We start from the raw sequence: 19,114 nt of genomic DNA on the forward strand, positions 1-19,114 counted from the left end.
AGATGCAAAGTTTGGCTGTATTTGACTTCACTGAGTGGGAACGGGCGGGTTGAGCTCCGGTGAAGCGATTCATAGACTTAGCAGAATGAATTAATGTCTGCAGGTGAAGAGGCTGCTGCTGCTGCTGCTGCTGCTGCTCGGGAAAACTTTCATAGGGTTGCTGTTGTTTTAAGAAATACTCTTGGAGCAGGTTGTGTGGGATGATGGTGAAAGCCTGAAGTTTCCCCGAAGCATCCGCTCTCCGTGAAGATGCAGTTAAATCGCTAGAGTTTAAAAAGAAGTGTTCAGACAAACTGACGTGTCTGCCGAGAGGAGAGGGGTGAGACTGGGTTACACCTAGGTGGGTATGACAGCCTATTCAAAACTGTGACAGACTGTGGCTTATAGTCTCAGGAATTGAAAATCCCCCTGCACTTGAAGTGAAGCACAATAATGTTGACAATGCAATCTCGGTTGAAGCCTTTTTGTCACTAACGGTAGACAGGATAATACATTTTGAATTATCTCACCTGGCTCTGGTGGAAAACAACCTTCAGGCTACATTTACGAAGTCTAAAAACTCTTGCAATTATTAAATAATTGGCCTGTTTAATAAAAAAATAAATGCCTCTGTATGGATTAACAGACATTTCAAATGCATTTTACAGCACTTTAATAAACCTCTCAAGCACTTTACACAGTCGCTGTGAGTTCAATAGTTTAATAATTAATTTTCAGCTTCTTAAATGTGAATATTTTCTGGTTTCTTTGTTCCATAGAACAAAGAAATCATTAAAACTGAGTCGTCGTCATTTTCAAGTTCGACAAACACTGATCAACGTTTTCTGCCATTTTTATGGGTGAAACAACTCATCGATTAATGTGGAAAATAATTGTCAGTAATCATTAGTTGCAGTGCTGGATGCATGGCACCAGATTTAGGTCAGTATCAGGTCCACAGATTGATGCTTACTGTGATCTTTGTCAGGTTATTAAACGCTATATTTCTCCTTTTTTCATCTTTTCTTTTATCTTTTCTTCCTGATGAAACACTGTTGTTGAGCATTTCTTCTGTTTCGGTCATTGGTCATTCGGTCTGTATCTAAAAATACACAACACACATGAGAAGTGACACAGGGAATGACATGATCGCCACTGTCACCCCAACCTGGTCCCTGATTGGCTGGGCTGGCTTGATTCATCGCTGCCTTAGATCATATTTCCAGCACACTGGTGGGGTCAGTGGGTCTCAGTGGGCTGTGTCTTTGTATATTTTACACTTTGCTGTGTCCATGCTCATCAGTCTTTTTCACAATTATGGTTGGCTCACTGCTCATTATCTCAGGTTTTTTATTACTTAAAAATGGACGTAAAAATTATATATATAAATAATTTGCAAATGATTGCATTGCTCCCACTAAATGACTTAAGGTTCTTTAGGGTTGGAATCAACGATGTCTTTGTCCTGCAGCTCTCAGTGCCTGTTAAACTCGCTTGCTTCTTCAGGGCTGACTTCTTCTGCTCTTTTCCCTTTTGTTACAGGGGAAATGTCAGCCATTATTAGGTTTGTGATACAAACAGCATCCGTGAGTGAATTGCCGCCAATGATCCGCATATGAATCACAAGAGTGCTCACAGCCATGTCAAAAATACTTTAAAAAAAATGTGATCTTAATGTCTGTCGTCAAGTACTGCGTTCATTTAGTGAGTCAGATATTATGCACTTTAAGCATCCACTGCAACACGTAGATACTTTTAGAGGTGGTTAGTGTCATCTTTGGGTCACTCATCCACAATCAATGTGGGACTCTTGGGACTTGGGAGAAACTTGGGACTCTCAGTCCTTGTCCTTGACATTCATGAACATCAAAGCACGTGAGGCATGAAAAGGTCTTCAGCGATGTGTTTGTGTCCTTTTCCCACTGGAGCCAAGTCGGTCATTTCCTGGAACTGCTCCTTTAGCCTGCTCTAACCGACAATCAAGCAAGCGAGAAAACCTTATGAGAGGAAAGCGTCTCTATTACTGCAACTACAGATTCTTTTCTTGATAACTTGAGTACTTGTTTGGTCCATAAAATGTCTGAAAATGTTGAAAAATGTTGACATGATAATGTTCTCGAATGTCGTGTTTTGTCCACAAACCAAAGTTAAATAGTTTTTGATGATTTCTTTGTTATATGGAGCAAAGAAACCAGAAAACATTATCATTTAAGAAGCTGAAAAACCAGTAGGTTATTTTAATTATAGATGAAAAAAAAAAACAAAAAAAAAACACTAAATAGTTTAGATGAGATTTTGCCTCTGAGCTTGGGACCAGCACCAGTAGCTGGATGTGCAGTATATTAGGTGATGTAAGGTTAAGTGTTGGAATGTTGGACGACATCCCAGACAACGACTGAAACACTGCCGTCTTACAGCAGATAATACTTAAATGATGTACAGTATATAAATCTTTAGGATTCATGAAGAAGAAAAGATTCCTAACATTTATTCTAGTCTTCTTTTTTTCCTTTGCTTTGTGCTTGGTGAACAGACGTATGTGACGGTCCACTTGTGTCCAGTTTGCCGCCGTCATCCTTCAGGAGTTCCTCCCAGCTGTCCGGCAGCCATGGGCCGGTGTTTGCCAAAGTCAACAGGAGAGAAGGTGAGAACTTGTCACTGCTTAAATATTTTAAAACTCTCTGCAATAACAACAACACATTTTAAGATAGACGTAGACCTACATTGTCATAAATGATAACTGGTTGGTTCTGGTCCAACGACTGACTGTGGTGCTGTAAAACATTTGCAATAAAATCCTTTCACATCATTTCCTCTTAGTGTACAAAGATGACTTAGCTCATAAAATAAGGATAGAGTGAGAGTGTGAAGTGTATTTGAATTGAACGTGTTTCTTCAAAGCATAAAGAAATACTCAGCACGTAGACCAAATATTAAATTACACAAGGAGAGGTACTTGAATGAAGTTTTTTATTCACATTTTCAGGAACATGAATACAAATGTATTTAAAGAGTAAGAAAAAGCAGAGCAACAAAAAACAAAACAGCACAGACAAAACAGAAACAGCATACCTAAAAATAACATTCAAAGTCCGAAGCGCACAGCACAGGATTGTAGTCCTTGACAAGATTAATGAATGATTTATTTCACAAATCAAGCTCATAACAAACTAAGGAACCCCCCTGGCACCACAAAAACAATTACCTATTTACATATAGAGCATTGACAGTATTTTAACAAAGCATGAAACTAAACACAGAGTCTATGAGTCTATGAGATACTTCCTGCTTTTATGAAAGACAAAAAATGATCCCAGGCAAGCAAGTATGATTCTTTACAGTTTTGCAGTTTAGTTATCCGCAACACTTAACTTAACTCCTTCTCTATATTGAGGAGTAACTCTTTTTTTAAGCGTTTCCAGTTACAGAAGATAAACTCTTGCAGCTGAAATAAAGCCTGGAAGAGCCAGAACAGATACTGGTGTAGAAATGTTGGGTAAACACGACCTGTCCAGAGTTGAACTGACTCAGGCTCGGTGCTTGAATGTTGTCATATAGCCACACTGTCTGTAGAGCAGCATCACTGCTCAGCAAACAACACATCCTGATGGGTGTTTAATCATCACCGGCAAACCTCACTTATGCAAAATACTGCAACTTGTGCTGACATTGCTCGTCTGTCGCATTCTTACTGACAGAACATTATTCAACAGTTCCAGTAAATGTTGTAGTTTTTGTGACAGAACCTGCTTTAATTTACAGTTTTTTGTCTCATTTGTCTCATCAGTCATAACATCCAATTTACACATCATAGCCATGTAAGATCACCTTGGTGATGTCGTGTTCCACCTTAATGCAAAGTGTGTTTAACCCTTTGCATTAATAAAATTCCAGTCAAAGACAACATGTAGTTATTACGTTTTATAGTGTTGAGATTTAAAAATGCAAAACGCGTCAAATCTGGTGTTCTGGTACAACTGCAGTGTTTTTTTTTCTCTGTGAAACCTTTTGTTTTTCTTCATTTTAAATTGTGAATGCACTATTTTAACATGGAGTAAAGTGGAAACAAGGCAATCAGAGATGGCAGACTTCACCCCATTCACGCAACAAGCCTCTGCCGGCCTCTGTTGGTCATAGTGGCAAGTGCGGAAACACAAACAGACAGACAGACAGACACACAGACAGACACACAGAGCCACTAAAAACAATACTTCACGCCCACTCCTTGGAGTGAAGTAATAACTGCCAGATATTGAAAGTTATTCTGGAAAAATTAACAAAAGCACTGATATTTTTCTGGCCCTTTTATGGTTAAAATAAGCAATGACGGACATTTTGAGGCTGAGGTGTTAAAGGGTTAAGTGGTGTTGGTGTTTTAGAAACCCCATCATATTATTTCCTGGACGTATTTGTGCAAAAGGATCTAAAATATTGCGCGTACGATTGTTTGTCAAAGTTGCTCAGCGCTCTTCTCTACCCTTTGCACTTGACAGCGGTGACCTTCTCCGTCCTCGAAAGCCGTTGTGCAACTTATCCATTAAAAAAGTTTTGGCTGTTGGCTTTTGTGCAATCATTTGTTGACATCATCTGTCAATAAGCCCCCGCAGGCCAGCGGAATGCCTGGAAAATTGAATGACAGAAAAACAGATGTCTCCCGACTGGAGAGAGTACCTCATTTTTTTTTGTCTCCTGCTCCGCGGGCTGCAGTGGTGCATTTACGTCTTTGAGCAGGAAAAAAAAAAAAAAAAAAAAAAGGCTTTGCCTCGCAACAGGAAGCTGAGCACAAAACATCAAAGGCAAATTTCAGTGAGCTTCACAAAGTCTGAAAGAAACCGTTGTGGTCACTGGAGATACTAGAAGGAGGGAGACAGACACTGTTGAGACAGGTGGATTGATAGATAGGACGGTGGTTTACTGCCAACAATCTGTATAAAAATGGTTGGATTTATATCACACTGGTGCATCGGGAAGTCCACAGGGCCACTTCCTCTTACCTGGGGTATAAATCCGAGCTGTGATTCACGAACCACAGAAACAACCGAGGAGGGAGCTGGAGTGTTATGAACGACTATCATGGCTTGTTTGCAGATTTGTCTGTTTTATAGATCTCAGAAGCCAAAACAGAAAATAATCAGGGCGTCTGGAATTTCTTTCCCTTTCACTCCCCAACTGTGAAAATAATTTGACCAGCTGACCAGCAAATTGAAAAGTAAGGCCAAATTTTGTTTTCTAAATGTGTTTGATTGTGAAGGCTGTTCCGATTTGTGTCTTTTCTTCCCTCCCTAATCACATATGAACACATTGTCGTAAATTAAAATGAGGGCGATATTATTTGTAGGCACAGCTGAGACATAAAGCCAATCACCCAGCTGGGCTGTTTCCTGCAGACGACAGCACCATTTGAGCGTAATGCATGTGCGTATACATACATTCAGTCAGTGCAGGTTCACGCTTAATGTCTTAATTGTCTGCAAAACCTGATACTTTACCAGAAATCTGTTTCTTTTGCATTATATTTGAGCCTGTGGAGCCTTCAGTTTTTTTCGTCAGCAGCGACTCACCACCACCACCAGCAGCTACATTTCCATTCAAATGTTTATGTGCAGTAAAACTGGAAAAGAAAATGTACATTTGTGCAGGTTTGGCAAGTCACTACAGAGAGATAAGAATGGATACAAACAACAACAACACCTCATTACTTCTAAAATCTGGTTTACTGAGGTAACGTTCAAATTTAGCCTTATTGATACATTAAAGACTATGGGGTTTTAATACAATATAGTACATTATTTCATTCTGTTCATCTTTATTTGAGATTTTAACCCACTTTATTGAAGTTGTAAGACTGGTTATGGTTTATCCGATGTGAAGAGTTTTCTTCCAGGTCAGGCAAATGCAGATGTTTCATGTTATTTGTCATTTTCCATCTTGTATCCATATTTTGTGGATATTTTCAAATCAAACATACACATAACAGGCTAATGGAAACCCACAGGCTCACATAACTGATAAACAGTTTGCTTGTGGACATCTAATTTCCAACCCCAAGTCGTTATTAAAGACCTTAATCTTTTTAGGCCAAGTGAACAGCTGGGACGATACAAAAGTCCACCTGCCTGCTTTGGCCTCATGGTCTCACATTGGCAGGCCAACACATATGGTTCGCACGCCCCGCACTTCCACCTTTGCGTCTCTCTCTGTATGTTTCGTACTGCATGGCTGTACACAAAAATTGGGCCGACAGCAGCAGCAGGAAGCAATGGCCCCTTTACTCATGGGCAATTAATTAAACTGGAAAATGCCCTGGCACTATTACCTCCTCTGGTGAAGTCACTAAAAAGGTGATGATTAATACCATTCACATTGCAGGTGGTTGTTCTGCTTTCCTTTTTTTTCTTCCCACCCTGCATCATACGTGTCACCCGTGCGTGAACTGGGAAGTCAGTGAGTCATTGCCCTCACTCTGGTTACTATTTTACTTTGGTGTCTCTTTAATAAATCATTTAGATTTGTAATTGATTAATCCCCTTAGGGAAATCTCTTTTCTTCATTTAACCCATCCTCTACTAGAAGCCTTCCTAGAATTGGGAACAGTGGGCAGCACTGGGCTTTGGGTTCCTTGCTCAGGGGTACCCAAGCCCTTTGACCTGGTGGTGACTCCATCCTGCAACTCTCCGTTTACAAGCCAGGATCACAACAAAGACAATGCTCACGGAAAAAAGAATCCCAGAACAAAGCAAAGCAAAGGGCACAAGGAGAAAAACAACACTAAAATAAAACTCTAACCAAATCAGGAAAATGAAAGTCCAAATAAATCAAAGCGCATAAGGTAAAGGATCGTATTTTATGTTCCAAATACATTTAAATTATTTTTTTGTTTACCTGAAGGAACCGAGTGTCCTCCATGAGTTCATCCTGTTGCAGAACAGAAATGATAAGGGAGAGGCCAGAAATAAGGGCCTTGACACTGAGTTACGCAGGAGCCTTTAATGGAAGACCATGTTTTAGAGGTGAGGGAGGCAAAGACTCAGTAGATGGAAGTCACATGGAATGGAACGGTTCAGTACATCTTTTTTGTTGCGTTTCCATTAGGAATAGTATCAAAATAATAATACTTTGGCACCCCTCCCTTGGGGTATGAGAGTAAAATAATGTAAGGTACGGTCAGGGTGGCTCCACCCACGATAGTCGGCTGATTGGGCGACAGATAAAAAGTCTCTGTCTTGCGTTTGGTGTAAATATCCCAATGAAGTCGAGGCAAAAACCTGCAGTCTATTCTCATACACAGCTTGACGTCTTGTTGATATAATCAGCCGCACTCCACTTGCCAAGTAAAGGTACTGTCCTCAGTCGAAACGCAAGCCTGACCCAGGGCTTTACCATTCTAAACTGCACCATTTGGCTTGTAACTGGAGGGTCGCCGGTTCAAGTCCCCATCAGGTCAAAAGGGCTGCACCCCTGAGCAAGGTATCCAACCCCCACTGCTCCTAATTCTAGGATGGGTCAAATTCAGAGAAATAATTTCCCTAAGGGGATTAATAAAGTATAAGGTTTAAACCAACCCAAACTGAACAACTGCACACAACAATGAAAAGTTACATTCTATTGAATAGCAGTTTGTAAACATAATAAAAAAAAGATCTTCCCATAAGAATTAAGTCAGTATTCTGAGCCACAAAAGCCAATGTCAATGTAAATGACCTCACTCAAATTCATGGTGTGGAAACATTGTCTCTAGTGTTGATGATAAGAATTTTAAAGTGGTGACTTGACGGCCTCTGTCATGTCTCATTGTCTGGTGTTCTGTTCATTTAATTTAACCAACAAATGTCAGTAACGCCCTTACAAGTCTTTATGGCATGATATGCTGCGATGTCACATCATGTACATATTTAACAATTCAAATAATGTGGTGATTGCACCTGCATCTTACACACACACACACACACGCATTATCTTTTCTCTTTTTATTTTTTTAAAGCACTTTTATTAGTCCTCAAAGCTCCAGAAATAATGGACATGGGAAAAAAACTAAAATTTAATCTATCTATAATGGATAAATATGTAAATGTTATGGCCACACTGAGGGATAAGTGATTTAAAAAAAATATCCAGTGCCAGATGGAAATAGACACCTTACTTTCTTACATTATTTTCTTAATCAGCTCACAATTTCAGAACAGTTTTTAATCAAAAACCTTTGATTGAGATGTTTTATTCCGTGCAAGTGCAGCACCTTTTGCTTTCCACTTTTCTTAGAGTCTTAAATTTTACCTTTGAGCTGATTGGAATAAGTGAGACGGGACTGTAGCACTGGAAATAGACACAGTGCTGTCTTTGTCATGGACACATCCTGACAGTCTTGACCGCCTTGAGTTGCCGCCAATCATAGCAGACGTTTGTTTAAGTTTGGGAGAGTGAATCTCCATCTAGTGATCCATTACTGAGTCGACAGGCTCACCTTTGACTCACCTTTGACTGTCCCGATGGAGGCACTCAGGAGCATGACTGCAGTTTTTCTGTTTTTCTCCGCTTACAGTATGTTCTCATAGCACCACAGTCAATTATCAAAAACTGCCTTTTTTCCCCCCCACATTATCCACTTCTCTCCCTCAGGTGTGACATTTACCCGCTCCTTTCATCATTTATTACCTCTTGGTCATAATCTGCAGCCACTCTCTTGCACTTGTAGCAGAGTGTGGTCTATTGTAATAGTAATTTAAAGTCGGCCCTTTCGGGGCTGCCAAGAAAACATTGAGATAAATTAATTCCATCCATATAATCAAATGTTAATTAGAGCGTTTAACATTTATAGCTAAATGTTAATGGAAGTATTTAACGTCTAAATGATCCCTGTTTTTCAGCGGGCCATACTGATAATTGCAAATTAAGAAGCACTGTAATTACGCTGAAATAGACTTGGAACACTTCATCAGTCCCAAGTAATCATCTTCTGGAAGTAGTCCTTTAGATATCGGACGGGGATTTAAACACTAGCAGAGGATATAGGTGGAAGTGTAGAGGCAGAGTCAGGTATTGATCACTGTGTGATGTTTATGTGCCTCTTCTGCTGCTCATAAACACCTTATCTTTTTAAATTCTACAGCTCCTCCACTCAAATCCTCTTAATCTAAGGTAGTCGTCGCCAGCGTAAATCTAATTATAAGGGTAAATATTGTTTAATTCCTTTTACTAAATGCGGTTAAAGGCTTCACTCCATAGGTTCCTCTCTATATTGCTTTTACATCCCCTCTCTCTCCATCTACTGAAAATAGCACAAGCCGTTAATCCATGGCAGCCCCCTTAAAACGATTTTTATGCTGTGACTAAACTATCTGCGGTCCAGATAGCTACTTAAGGATGCGCAGTCATATAAATGAAATACATGACAATGTTTTCACAAGGTGGGCTTAAAACATAAAAAGGAGGCTAAATGTGATTTGCAATAAGAGGAAAAAGCTTAAAACACGCAGAGGGGAAAATGATGTAAACATCCCTGATGGTGTTTTTAAATTATTTAAGATGCAAGTAAAAAAAAAAGGGAGAAAGAAAACACATAATAAAAACAGCACAGGTTTCTTCTGCTTAAACTTCTCTGTATAGTAGTGATGAGAGTAATTGCTGTCAGAAGTACTGTGATGTTATATGATCACAAAGGATGTCTTGTTTGTTGTCTCTTTTCTTCTAAATAGGAACATCATTAAGAAATGTTGACATAATGTGCGATTGAAGAAGTCACGCTGTCGTAAATAAAGTGAGACTTACAGTCAAACTGAGGTCTTTTTGCACAGTTGGCCCCGATGGCAATTCAATATTTGCTCTTGTTTATTTGCTCTTATGCTGAGTAATTCTTGTTTACACACGCAGCTGATTATTATCTCCTAATTTTTCATGGAAGTCCCTTAAGCTGCACTTGAAATAACTCTTAATTAATTGCTCAAATTCACTTCAAGGCAATTTTTCAACTTACTTTAAAATCTACAGTCTTACTTGATGAGGTAAAAGTATCTGGTCTTTCCGACGTCTTCCGATTACTCTTTGAGACACGCCGAGTTTGGGTGATTTGTCCTTTTCCGTTGTTGTCTTCCTGTTCCCTTTGCGTCTTCACCTTTTTAGTAATGAATCACTGCTAAACAAAATTTGCATTTGCTCTTGGCATAACAAGGGTTGTTGTGTCAGTATTTATTTCCCACTCAGCACTAACACGGTTAAGACTGCAGACATGAGCAAAGGGATACAAAATCATAGGCTAAATGTCTTTATCATGAAAAACAAAAAAATCTAATTTAATTTCCATTCCATTTGTTAAAGAAGAAGGCAACGTCTTTGGCTTGCAGGTATTTGCAGTTCAACCTCCGCGTCTTCAGTTTCAAACGAGTGATTAAATAAACACAGTTGCGCCATTAAAATGTAAGAAATGCCTCGGCTAATAAAGATTTTATAGCAATGTTGCTGGAATTTATAGCAGTCTAACCAAATGCAATCAGCTATATAAACTTGGAAGTCACTGTAGTATCACAAACTGTAATATAAGTCCGGAAAATAAAAGTTTTAGCCGCTTAAATCACATTTAACTGCCAATCCTCTGTGATTATAAGTGCATGGCTTTGTTTCAGCTTTGTAAAAACAACAATCCGTTGTATCCATTCATTCATAAATTTGTTGTAGGAACATTTGCTCATGGAGAGATGAGCACTGACAAATTGTTAATCCTGCCAACGAGCACAACACAAAATACATAAAAAACCCGAACGTCAGCTGTGCCATATTTAATGTAGAGGCTGCTAAATAGGAATTTCTGATTGTTTATTTTATTTCTGATGGAAGTTGAAGGGAATGATACTTGATACAATGCCGATGACAGAGGTGCAGACAATGTTTAACCCTTTTAACAGCGAGTGTTTCGCAGATGGCACGTTTGCACAAGCGCATTTTGCATTACTGTACTTACGCGGCGGTTTGTGCTATTGGAAACATTCCAACTGTTTCTTAAAGCTTAGAAGTTGCACGTCAAAAGCCAATATGTGGTTATTACAGTAATTGCACTCGCGCTGTTGCAGGAAGCGAATCAGTGTCTTTGTCACCAGAGAGGAGAGAGTTAAAAAACACCCGTACACAATCTTCATTTTAACTTGGAGACTGAGTGAAGTATTGTTTTTAGTGGCTCTGTGTGTTTGTTAAGCCCAGCAGTGGCCGCCAGCTGCTTGTTTGACTTGTTTTCTCTATCTGGAAACGCAGTGGACTCCATGATGGTCTTTCGACCTGTACTGTTGTCAGAGACAACTTCTCTCTATGAATTACAATATCTTAAAGATCACAACTCCATCTGGACAGGGAGTTGAACCCTGGACCCTCAGATCAAAAGTCTGATGCTCTATCGGCTAAGCTACCCAGGCTTCGGAGGGTGTAAAGTTTGCCTGAGGAAAATTGGTGAGAGAAACCTTGAATGGGATGTATTTAGACATCCATCTAGGAGTTTTAGACCAGAGAAACCATCACTCAACAGAGGAGGTGGACTAAGACACCAACTATCAGCCACCACCTCACTGCATGCACTGGCGATGTCTTCCAGGCCGTGATGCAGTACAGTATGTGAGGACGCTCACGATGGTGCTGCGGTAAAAGACCACCAGCAGCTTCTCCTCCAGATGGTTCCTTCTCAGGAGGTGGAGCCTTTGCCTCTGCAGTTGTGTTAATCCCAAAGAACAGTTTATTAAAACAGATGTAAAATATATATTTATATACACCTGGTGTTTTTGTACAAAATTCTGCAGGTGGATTTTTGGCTCATTCTTTGCCGCTATAATTCTTCTACAGTAACTTGACCTGCTCTTAAACTGGCAGCAGACTATAAAAGAGCACGTCAGGACACAAATGCCATCATTTAATGGTGGAATGATTGTAAGCTGTAAACATGCATGGATTTTAAGGTTGTAGATCTCAAAAGGTCAGGCCTCGTGCTATTTTGTTAAGACGGAATATAGAGCGTGGCGCACTATGTTGAGCTTTAAAATATTCTCATCAAAATCTGCTGTGGGAGTGCCATTTTGGTTCCACCATGTTCCCGTTTTAATTTAAAATGCTATTAAGCATAAGATGCTATTCTTGTTCAGAGTAAGTCAAGGACACTTGTAAAGGACAGGGGGGGGTGGGTTTCTTCCCAAACTGGCTGCTGCTGCAGGAACACATTTTTGTTCCGTCTCCCTGCCACTAAGAAGTCATAATCTAGCCCTGACACCACGTCTTTGGCCTGAATCCCAGCACCGAGCCAGGAGGAAGCTTCCAAACAACATTCCCTTTGATGCTTTCACACTGTAGCACCAAGTAAATCCATGGATTAAAGCAGCAATGACACATTTACTGATTTGTACGTAGTTTCATGGAGTTTCATGGATTCGCTGGAAAGCCGTCATAAATAAGATGGTTAACACTGCAGATTAGCTCAATTAGATCAATTCATCTTTTAACGGAATCACGTTTTATTGATTCTTGAGTGGAACACTCAAGAATCTCCGCACTTACGCAGTAGATGAACTGTTTCCATTTTAGAATGGAATTTTGTTAAGCAACAGTAATCACACTTTAATTTAATCTGTGCAGTCTCATAATGTTTGAAATGAGGCATGTAGTATAGTAATTATTGGAATACACTACACTGGTTATTAGTATTAGCCTCAACACGAATATCATATTGTGTCAAAGTGAACAAACTCATCAGCGTAACAGATTTTTGGGGATTTTTGTTTTACTGAGCATTAATTCTAGAATAATCTTTCAGCGTTGTGTAAATCAAGTGACCTCAGAGAGAGAGAGAGAGCTACAGTTGCAGCCTTCTGGAGCACTGGCAACATCTACTTACACTCAAAAGTAAAGACTGGGAAGAATTTTAAACTTTAAAAAGTGCAGTAAAACAAGTCAACATTGGCAGAAACTGCCTCAGGTCCTTTGTCCTGTATGAACTGAGTGTATATGTCCATGGTCATCTCATGAGAGGACAGAGAGTTGCCATCCAAAAGTATTAGAATTTTAATGTCCTGCACATGAAACTCAACGATCAATTATTGTTCTAGCGATTCTGCCTGAGTCAGTGCTCGTGACCTGACCTGACCGTATCCTCCATGAAGAGCTTCAGAGAGAAAACAAGCAGATTTACTTGATATTTTAGTGACCAAACGAGTAACGGAGAATGTGGTGGAATGACTGGGCAATTGTTTCATTCGTACTGTAATTGTTATGATTTTATTCTCATCTCTTTCATTTTGGGCTCCTACTGCTGCTGTCTCCTCGTTCTTGACGAGTCATGATATCTTCTTCTCTCTCCTGCTGTCTGACTCCTCCCTCCTCTGCCGTCCAGGAGTTGTCAGTTTTTCTGTCTTCTCTAGCTTCCAGGTGTAATGAGTCAAGGTCAGCGTGTCTGCACTTTTCCTGTTGTGCTGTCAGAGTCCATGTCTAATACCGAGAAGGTAGACGTTACCTCTGGCCTTAAGCTGCTGCCCTAACGAGCAGGAAGCTCAGTGCTGAAACAGCAGGTGTAGGTAAAACTGGATGAGCTGGAGGAAATAAAGGAAATTAAATGGACCAAGCGCCATTTAGCACAAGATTTACCATTGCAACCTCCCACTCATAAATCTGACTTTAATTGGCGCAGGAACAAATAAGTAAATTATATTGAATTTGGAATTCTACCACAATTGGTTAGGTCGACAGTAATTTTTTTGCTTGATAAATAATGAGAAAATGTGTCAGTTTCTTTGTGAAATAACATAATTTAATCAGACTCTTGAACAGTGCTCTTCTTCTCTACATCTTCCCAATAAAACAACATGTCCAGTTATCAATTAAACACGCTTTATTGTCCCCCACAGGGTAACTCTTCTCAGGCAAAGCATACAGCTGGATTCAGAGTGTGTGTGTGTGTGTGTGCGTGTGTGTGTGTGTGTGTGCGTGTGTGTGAAGTCAATATTTTGTTGTTTCCCTAGAAGGTGGACTCAGAATAATGTCGTCAGGCGAGGGGATGTGTCAGATTTGTCTGTGTGTGTGTGTGTTGAGTTATTGATTTGTATTGGTCATGTCAGCATGACATCACCATTAGCAAGTGTCAGATGTTTGGTTGTTTACCGTTTAGTACTGGACTTGCAATTTTGAAGCCTCTATTTTGTTCAAATAAAAAGGTCATTCACTCAAGACTTAGTACAAATATTAAGATTTCTGCTCGGGTTATGATCTCTGGAAAAGAGTAAACAATTCTGTAAAAGTCCTATATTTTTTTTTTTTAAAGAAAGCCTTGTTTTTTTTTTTTATCAAAAATACTTTTTTGACTCAGTAAGCATTAAATCAGAGGTTTCAAACTTGTGGCCCGTGGGCTGCGTCTAACCAATCTTACCAATTTCATGCGGCCCACCACTTAATATCAATTCTGCTAGTAGGACTAGGTGTCTCAATTCCAACTGTTTTGCACAGCACATACAGTACCTTGTGTAGAGATGTATTTAGGAGAAAGTTGAGGTGGAGAAGGCATAGTCAGGGAGAGGATCTGAACTGGACTGGACTGGAAAGAACCAGACCGGACTGGACTACCCAGTCCCCCACCGTACCAAGCTGTACACTCTGCCTCCCCTACTCCCGTTTCTAGGTAAGAACAGAGGGCAGCTAGTGGGACTAATTCGGGGTATTTAGATGGTGACCACTTAGTTCCCATCACATCAGTCATAGTATAAATTAAAATGTTTTTGTTATTGAATTGATTCATTTTAAAAACATTTTAATTGTGACTATATACTCTTCCATATCAACACAGTTTTATTTAGAAATTCTGTGAAATACTGTATGCAAATTCCATTCATGATCACTTGGTTTTACTTTTTCTTTTTAAAAACCCTTACCCTAATAAACTCACAGCCACAGGATGTCTGCAAATTTTGACATCATTACAAAAACTACACACTGGTTTGAAGAAGGGAAATTATTTTCACCTCATCATATGTTCATCATCAGATTTTTTATTTTAATTTTTTCCAAATGCAGTCACTGACACCCTACAGTGCTGCTGGGTCGAACTAATTTTAGACTACAATATGAACACAGCCAGTTAATTTCTAACACCATTGGATGTCACCTCCAGCTGCTGCAACAGCTGACACCCGCACAAAAAGGAACATGTTACCCCAGAGAACATGCAATTTCTGCAAATGACTGCTGAAAGGGCAAACACTCTGATATGGCTACTTATATTGTGTTACACCAACAGCCTGTTACATCATTTTACTCCTCCGCTTAGACGTTCCATAAAATATGTCTGGGTACATCATACAGAAAAAAAAAAACCTTAGTGCACCACATTTTAATCTATTTCCCCAATGTGTTTTTGACTTAAATATATTACACTTAATGTCTTCAATAATGAGGATTTATTATTTATCATCACGGTACTTGAGGAACTGTTGTGTAAGGTTTTAAAACTGCTAGCACATAAATCCCCAATATCTCTTAAATCAAAGCCCGGATGATGATAAACTATCTTTGCACTGTGTTTTGTAACAGTACAACTTGCAGCGGTTCTCCTCAATGTGCTGACTAATGTGCTAATAACTGTAGACTCGGAGCTAATACACTCGCTAAGCCCTCAGCACTCATCAATCTGTGGATATTACTCAAATATCTGAACAAGGATTTGGTTTTTGTGTAAAGTCTTACCATAGGCCAGGTGGAAACTCACAGTTTCATGTCATTAAGATTAAAATGAATCAAATTTGACAGATTTTCTCTCAGTCCTCGCTCACTCTACATACAAACACGATTGCAGGAAGAGTGATTATCATTATTAAAACACAGCTTTTGTCTCTGTCCTCTCCGCAGGAGCTGGAGGTTGGTCTCCTCTGGTCTCGGACAGATACCAGTGGTTGGAGGTGGACCTGGAGAGGCGGACCCAGGTCACAGCTGTCGCCACACAAGGACGATACGGCAGCTCTGATTGGCTGACGGTCTATCAGTTGATGTTCAGCGACACGGGTCACAACTGGAGGCAACACCGTCAGGAGGACAGCTTAGGGGTAACCAGCAAAAATCACTAACTGAACACTAGTGATATGATATGCTGTTCGTCGGTTTTGTGCCGTAATGAGCTGAATAGGAAATAATGTCAACTTTTCATTTATATCTGATGTAAAGCTAGGGTACAAGTACAAGTATTGAAGAGCTGGCAATAACCTATGCGCCTAGCCTATGACAAAATGCAAACCATACATACTAACCCCTCCCACAGCACTCTTGTGTTCCACCCTCAAAACACTGGAAATCGTTTTCTATAGTGCCAATTGCAATGTTGGCTACACTTTCACTGCCATTTTTCAGTGACTTGCTCATCAAATTCTCTGTCTCATTAAAATGCCTCTCTGGCTTGTTGTAATGACTTTGAAACAGGGGGAAGTTCATTTGAGGCCCAGTTATTTATACATAAATTCTGCAAACGAACAACTAGAACAACAAAAGCGATCATTATGTAAAACCGAAATCCTATAATAGTGTTTTTTTTGTGAAGTGAAAATGGTCTATAGCACTGAGCAAATGACACAACGAACAGCTATTTGTAGAGACTTCCCTCGCAAAATCCACATGGGACTGAGACAGAGAAGGCTACACTGTCGTGTATGTTTCTGCAACACTGTCAATCAAAAACTAGCTCCTCCAATCATCATGCAGAAGCCAAGTGTCCTCGCCCGCCCACTCCATTGACTCCCAGAGAAGCTGCGCTTCCTTGGAAGTGACGTTTTTGCATTTGTCCAATCACAGTTGAGCTCACTGTAGTTGAAGCTGAGCTTTAAGTGCTTTGAATGTGGAGGCTGCTACGGGAATAGGAAAATCACATAAGACGATCCGTCGTCTCTAGTGCATGTTTATTGAAATGTAAAAACAACACGGAACATGTCTGACTTTGACATTTTAGAGGAAGCTGAGCTTCCCTTGCTGTCTCAGAGCAATCACCACTGATGTCAGTGTGTGCTTGTTTGTTGCTGGAGGCATCTTTCAAAAAACCAGCAGAGCAGTGTCTCTCATGGCCGGCACCGTAGCAAGAGTTGCTAATGTTGCCAAAGTGATGGTGATGTAGTGTCCATCATTTGCTGGAAACGGGAACAAGAGACATCTCGTAGAACTTTGATCGAACCGTGTGATGTTTGAGCTTAAACGTATAAATGTTATTTTAACTGGCGAGAACCTGGACTGCAGTATTTGCAGTGTGTGGTTAGATGCGTGCGCTGCCACTTGGGAAGTTGAACATCTCTTATCTTAAGGCTGCATGCAGTGCAAGGAATGCAAAGAAATGGACGCTGGGAACGCGTGACACATCCAACGTGATGTTTCAGTTAAAACCTCCACTGTGTTAATGTGAGCCCAGCATTAGTGACACCACCATTAGCTTTATCACTTTCAAACATTATTATATATTTTAATTGACATGAATACTTTACAGCTCCTGGTTCATTGAAGTTTAAATACATTTAGCCGCACTGTCATAATTTACTTGATCTGCGAGGACAAGTACTGCAGCAGCAAGTCTGCTCACCAGGAGCCTTTCACTCCTTATTAAAAATGGATGGAACAATGAGAGGAACCTGGGCAGGGCTGTGTCGACTGCACAGAGCAGCTGTCAAACGGTTTAACCTCGGCTGACAGTGGGCTGTTGCTGATGCTAGAAAGGCTGCCTCCTGTTCAAAAAAGAAAAAAAGAGTCACCGCTTTGATTGCTGCACTGGCAAAGGTGTCCATCAACAGTCTCCGAGCGAGTCACCGAGTGAACTCTCGCCAGCCAGTCGCTGTGAGCCAGTCGTGATAAGTGTCAGCTCAGTGTCTAAAATGTAAATGTGAAGTAGAAGCCGAGACACGCATGCTGGGATTTAAAGTACGCTGTAGTGCAGCTGATGTGTGAAGCTCTTCAAATGAGGACCGGGAAGAAAGTCTTTCCCTCAGCACTGTAGCTGCTTCATGACTACACGTGTTCCCCACTGTTTTATTCAACAGCATCTTACTTTCTTTCTTAGTGAAGAGATGCAGCAGCCTCCGTATAGACTGAACAAAATCATACCTGTTTCAGAAGCAGTCAAGAATCCCCTCTCCTCTCTATGTGAGAGTGCACTTTTTTTGTAGTCACATTTGACAGGATATAATTTTGTCTTAGTAAAAGGTGCCGACGTTCGAGAGCCTGGAAGTCATCACTAAAAACAGAGAGCAGGGTTGCCAGCCCCAACACGTAGTTAATTTTACACTCAGTGTGAAAAGTAATGATACCAGATCAGTTTTACCAGAGTGTTTTTAAAGCTCCATATATTAGTCAGGCCAGCTTAGTTTCTCTGGAGAGGGAGGAGGAGATTTGTCAGCAAAAAATAGCTGCATTAGCCAGTCAATGACTCCTTAGCTTACATGCTTTGTCTTTCACCTTTTTTGTTGCTTTCTACTGTTGGAAAGTGAGCAAATGAAAAATGACCAGTGACTTGATGTGCTCATCAAACAATAGCAATTGCAGGCTACTGTAAAATAGCTCAACGAGCCACAATATTTGTATTCAACTTCCAGATAATACATGCAGTATAAGAGAACAAATGATGTGGACGCAAATGTGTGTGCAATCACACTAAATAATGATCCTGATAAATGGCAAAAAAATGGCGAGACTGCAAATCTTAGTTTTGTTCTTAATCATTGTGTCAGGTTGGGAAGCAGTGACTCATCACTATAATGATGAATTCAGCGTTTTTAATGTTTATGTATTTGTCAAGAATAAGTTCTCAACAACTAATCATGACACAGTGAAACACAGCTGCAATAATGTCTACATATAAATACTACACAACTTATTATCCAATAGGTATAACATGCACAAGAAATACTAATTAATAATATTAATATCATTCCCATGAATGCTGAAGCTGCACGAAGGACAGAGCTAGTGTGATTGAGTTTTATTTTAGGTTGGGAATGAGTTACAAAGATATTCTCAAAGGCCTGGCATTGCATGAAATCATTATTACCAAAGTAAAGATAGAAATATATTCACAGATTCAAACTTCCGCGATCAATATAAAACACACACGAGACATATGTGACCCTATGTGTGCTAAAGCAGCAACAAGTCGGCCCAGCAC

The 19,114-nt window shown here is 40.1% G+C and overlaps 1 protein-coding gene and 1 non-coding gene across 2 annotated transcripts in view; one reads left to right on the top strand and one right to left on the bottom strand.

Annotated features, from left to right (window-relative positions):
- The window catches only part of LOC131466217 (contactin-associated protein-like 4), a 91,384-nt gene that overhangs the window by 15,337 nt on the left and 56,933 nt on the right, over nucleotides 1-19,114 (top strand). Inside the window, exons 2-3 of the mRNA XM_058639420.1 lie at nucleotides 2,513-2,623; nucleotides 15,835-16,028. Of these exons, the coding sequence (XP_058495403.1) occupies nucleotides 2,513-2,623; nucleotides 15,835-16,028 (305 nt within the window). The remainder of the gene's footprint in view (nucleotides 1-2,512; nucleotides 2,624-15,834; nucleotides 16,029-19,114) is intronic.
- trnak-uuu (transfer RNA lysine (anticodon UUU)) lies at nucleotides 11,303-11,375 on the bottom strand. Its single transcript has one exon. It is a non-coding gene; the product is annotated as a tRNA-Lys (tRNA).

This window comes from Solea solea, chromosome 9 (assembly GCF_958295425.1).
Source record: "Solea solea chromosome 9, fSolSol10.1, whole genome shotgun sequence".
NCBI classification, from domain to species: Eukaryota; Metazoa; Chordata; class Actinopteri; order Pleuronectiformes; family Soleidae; genus Solea; species Solea solea.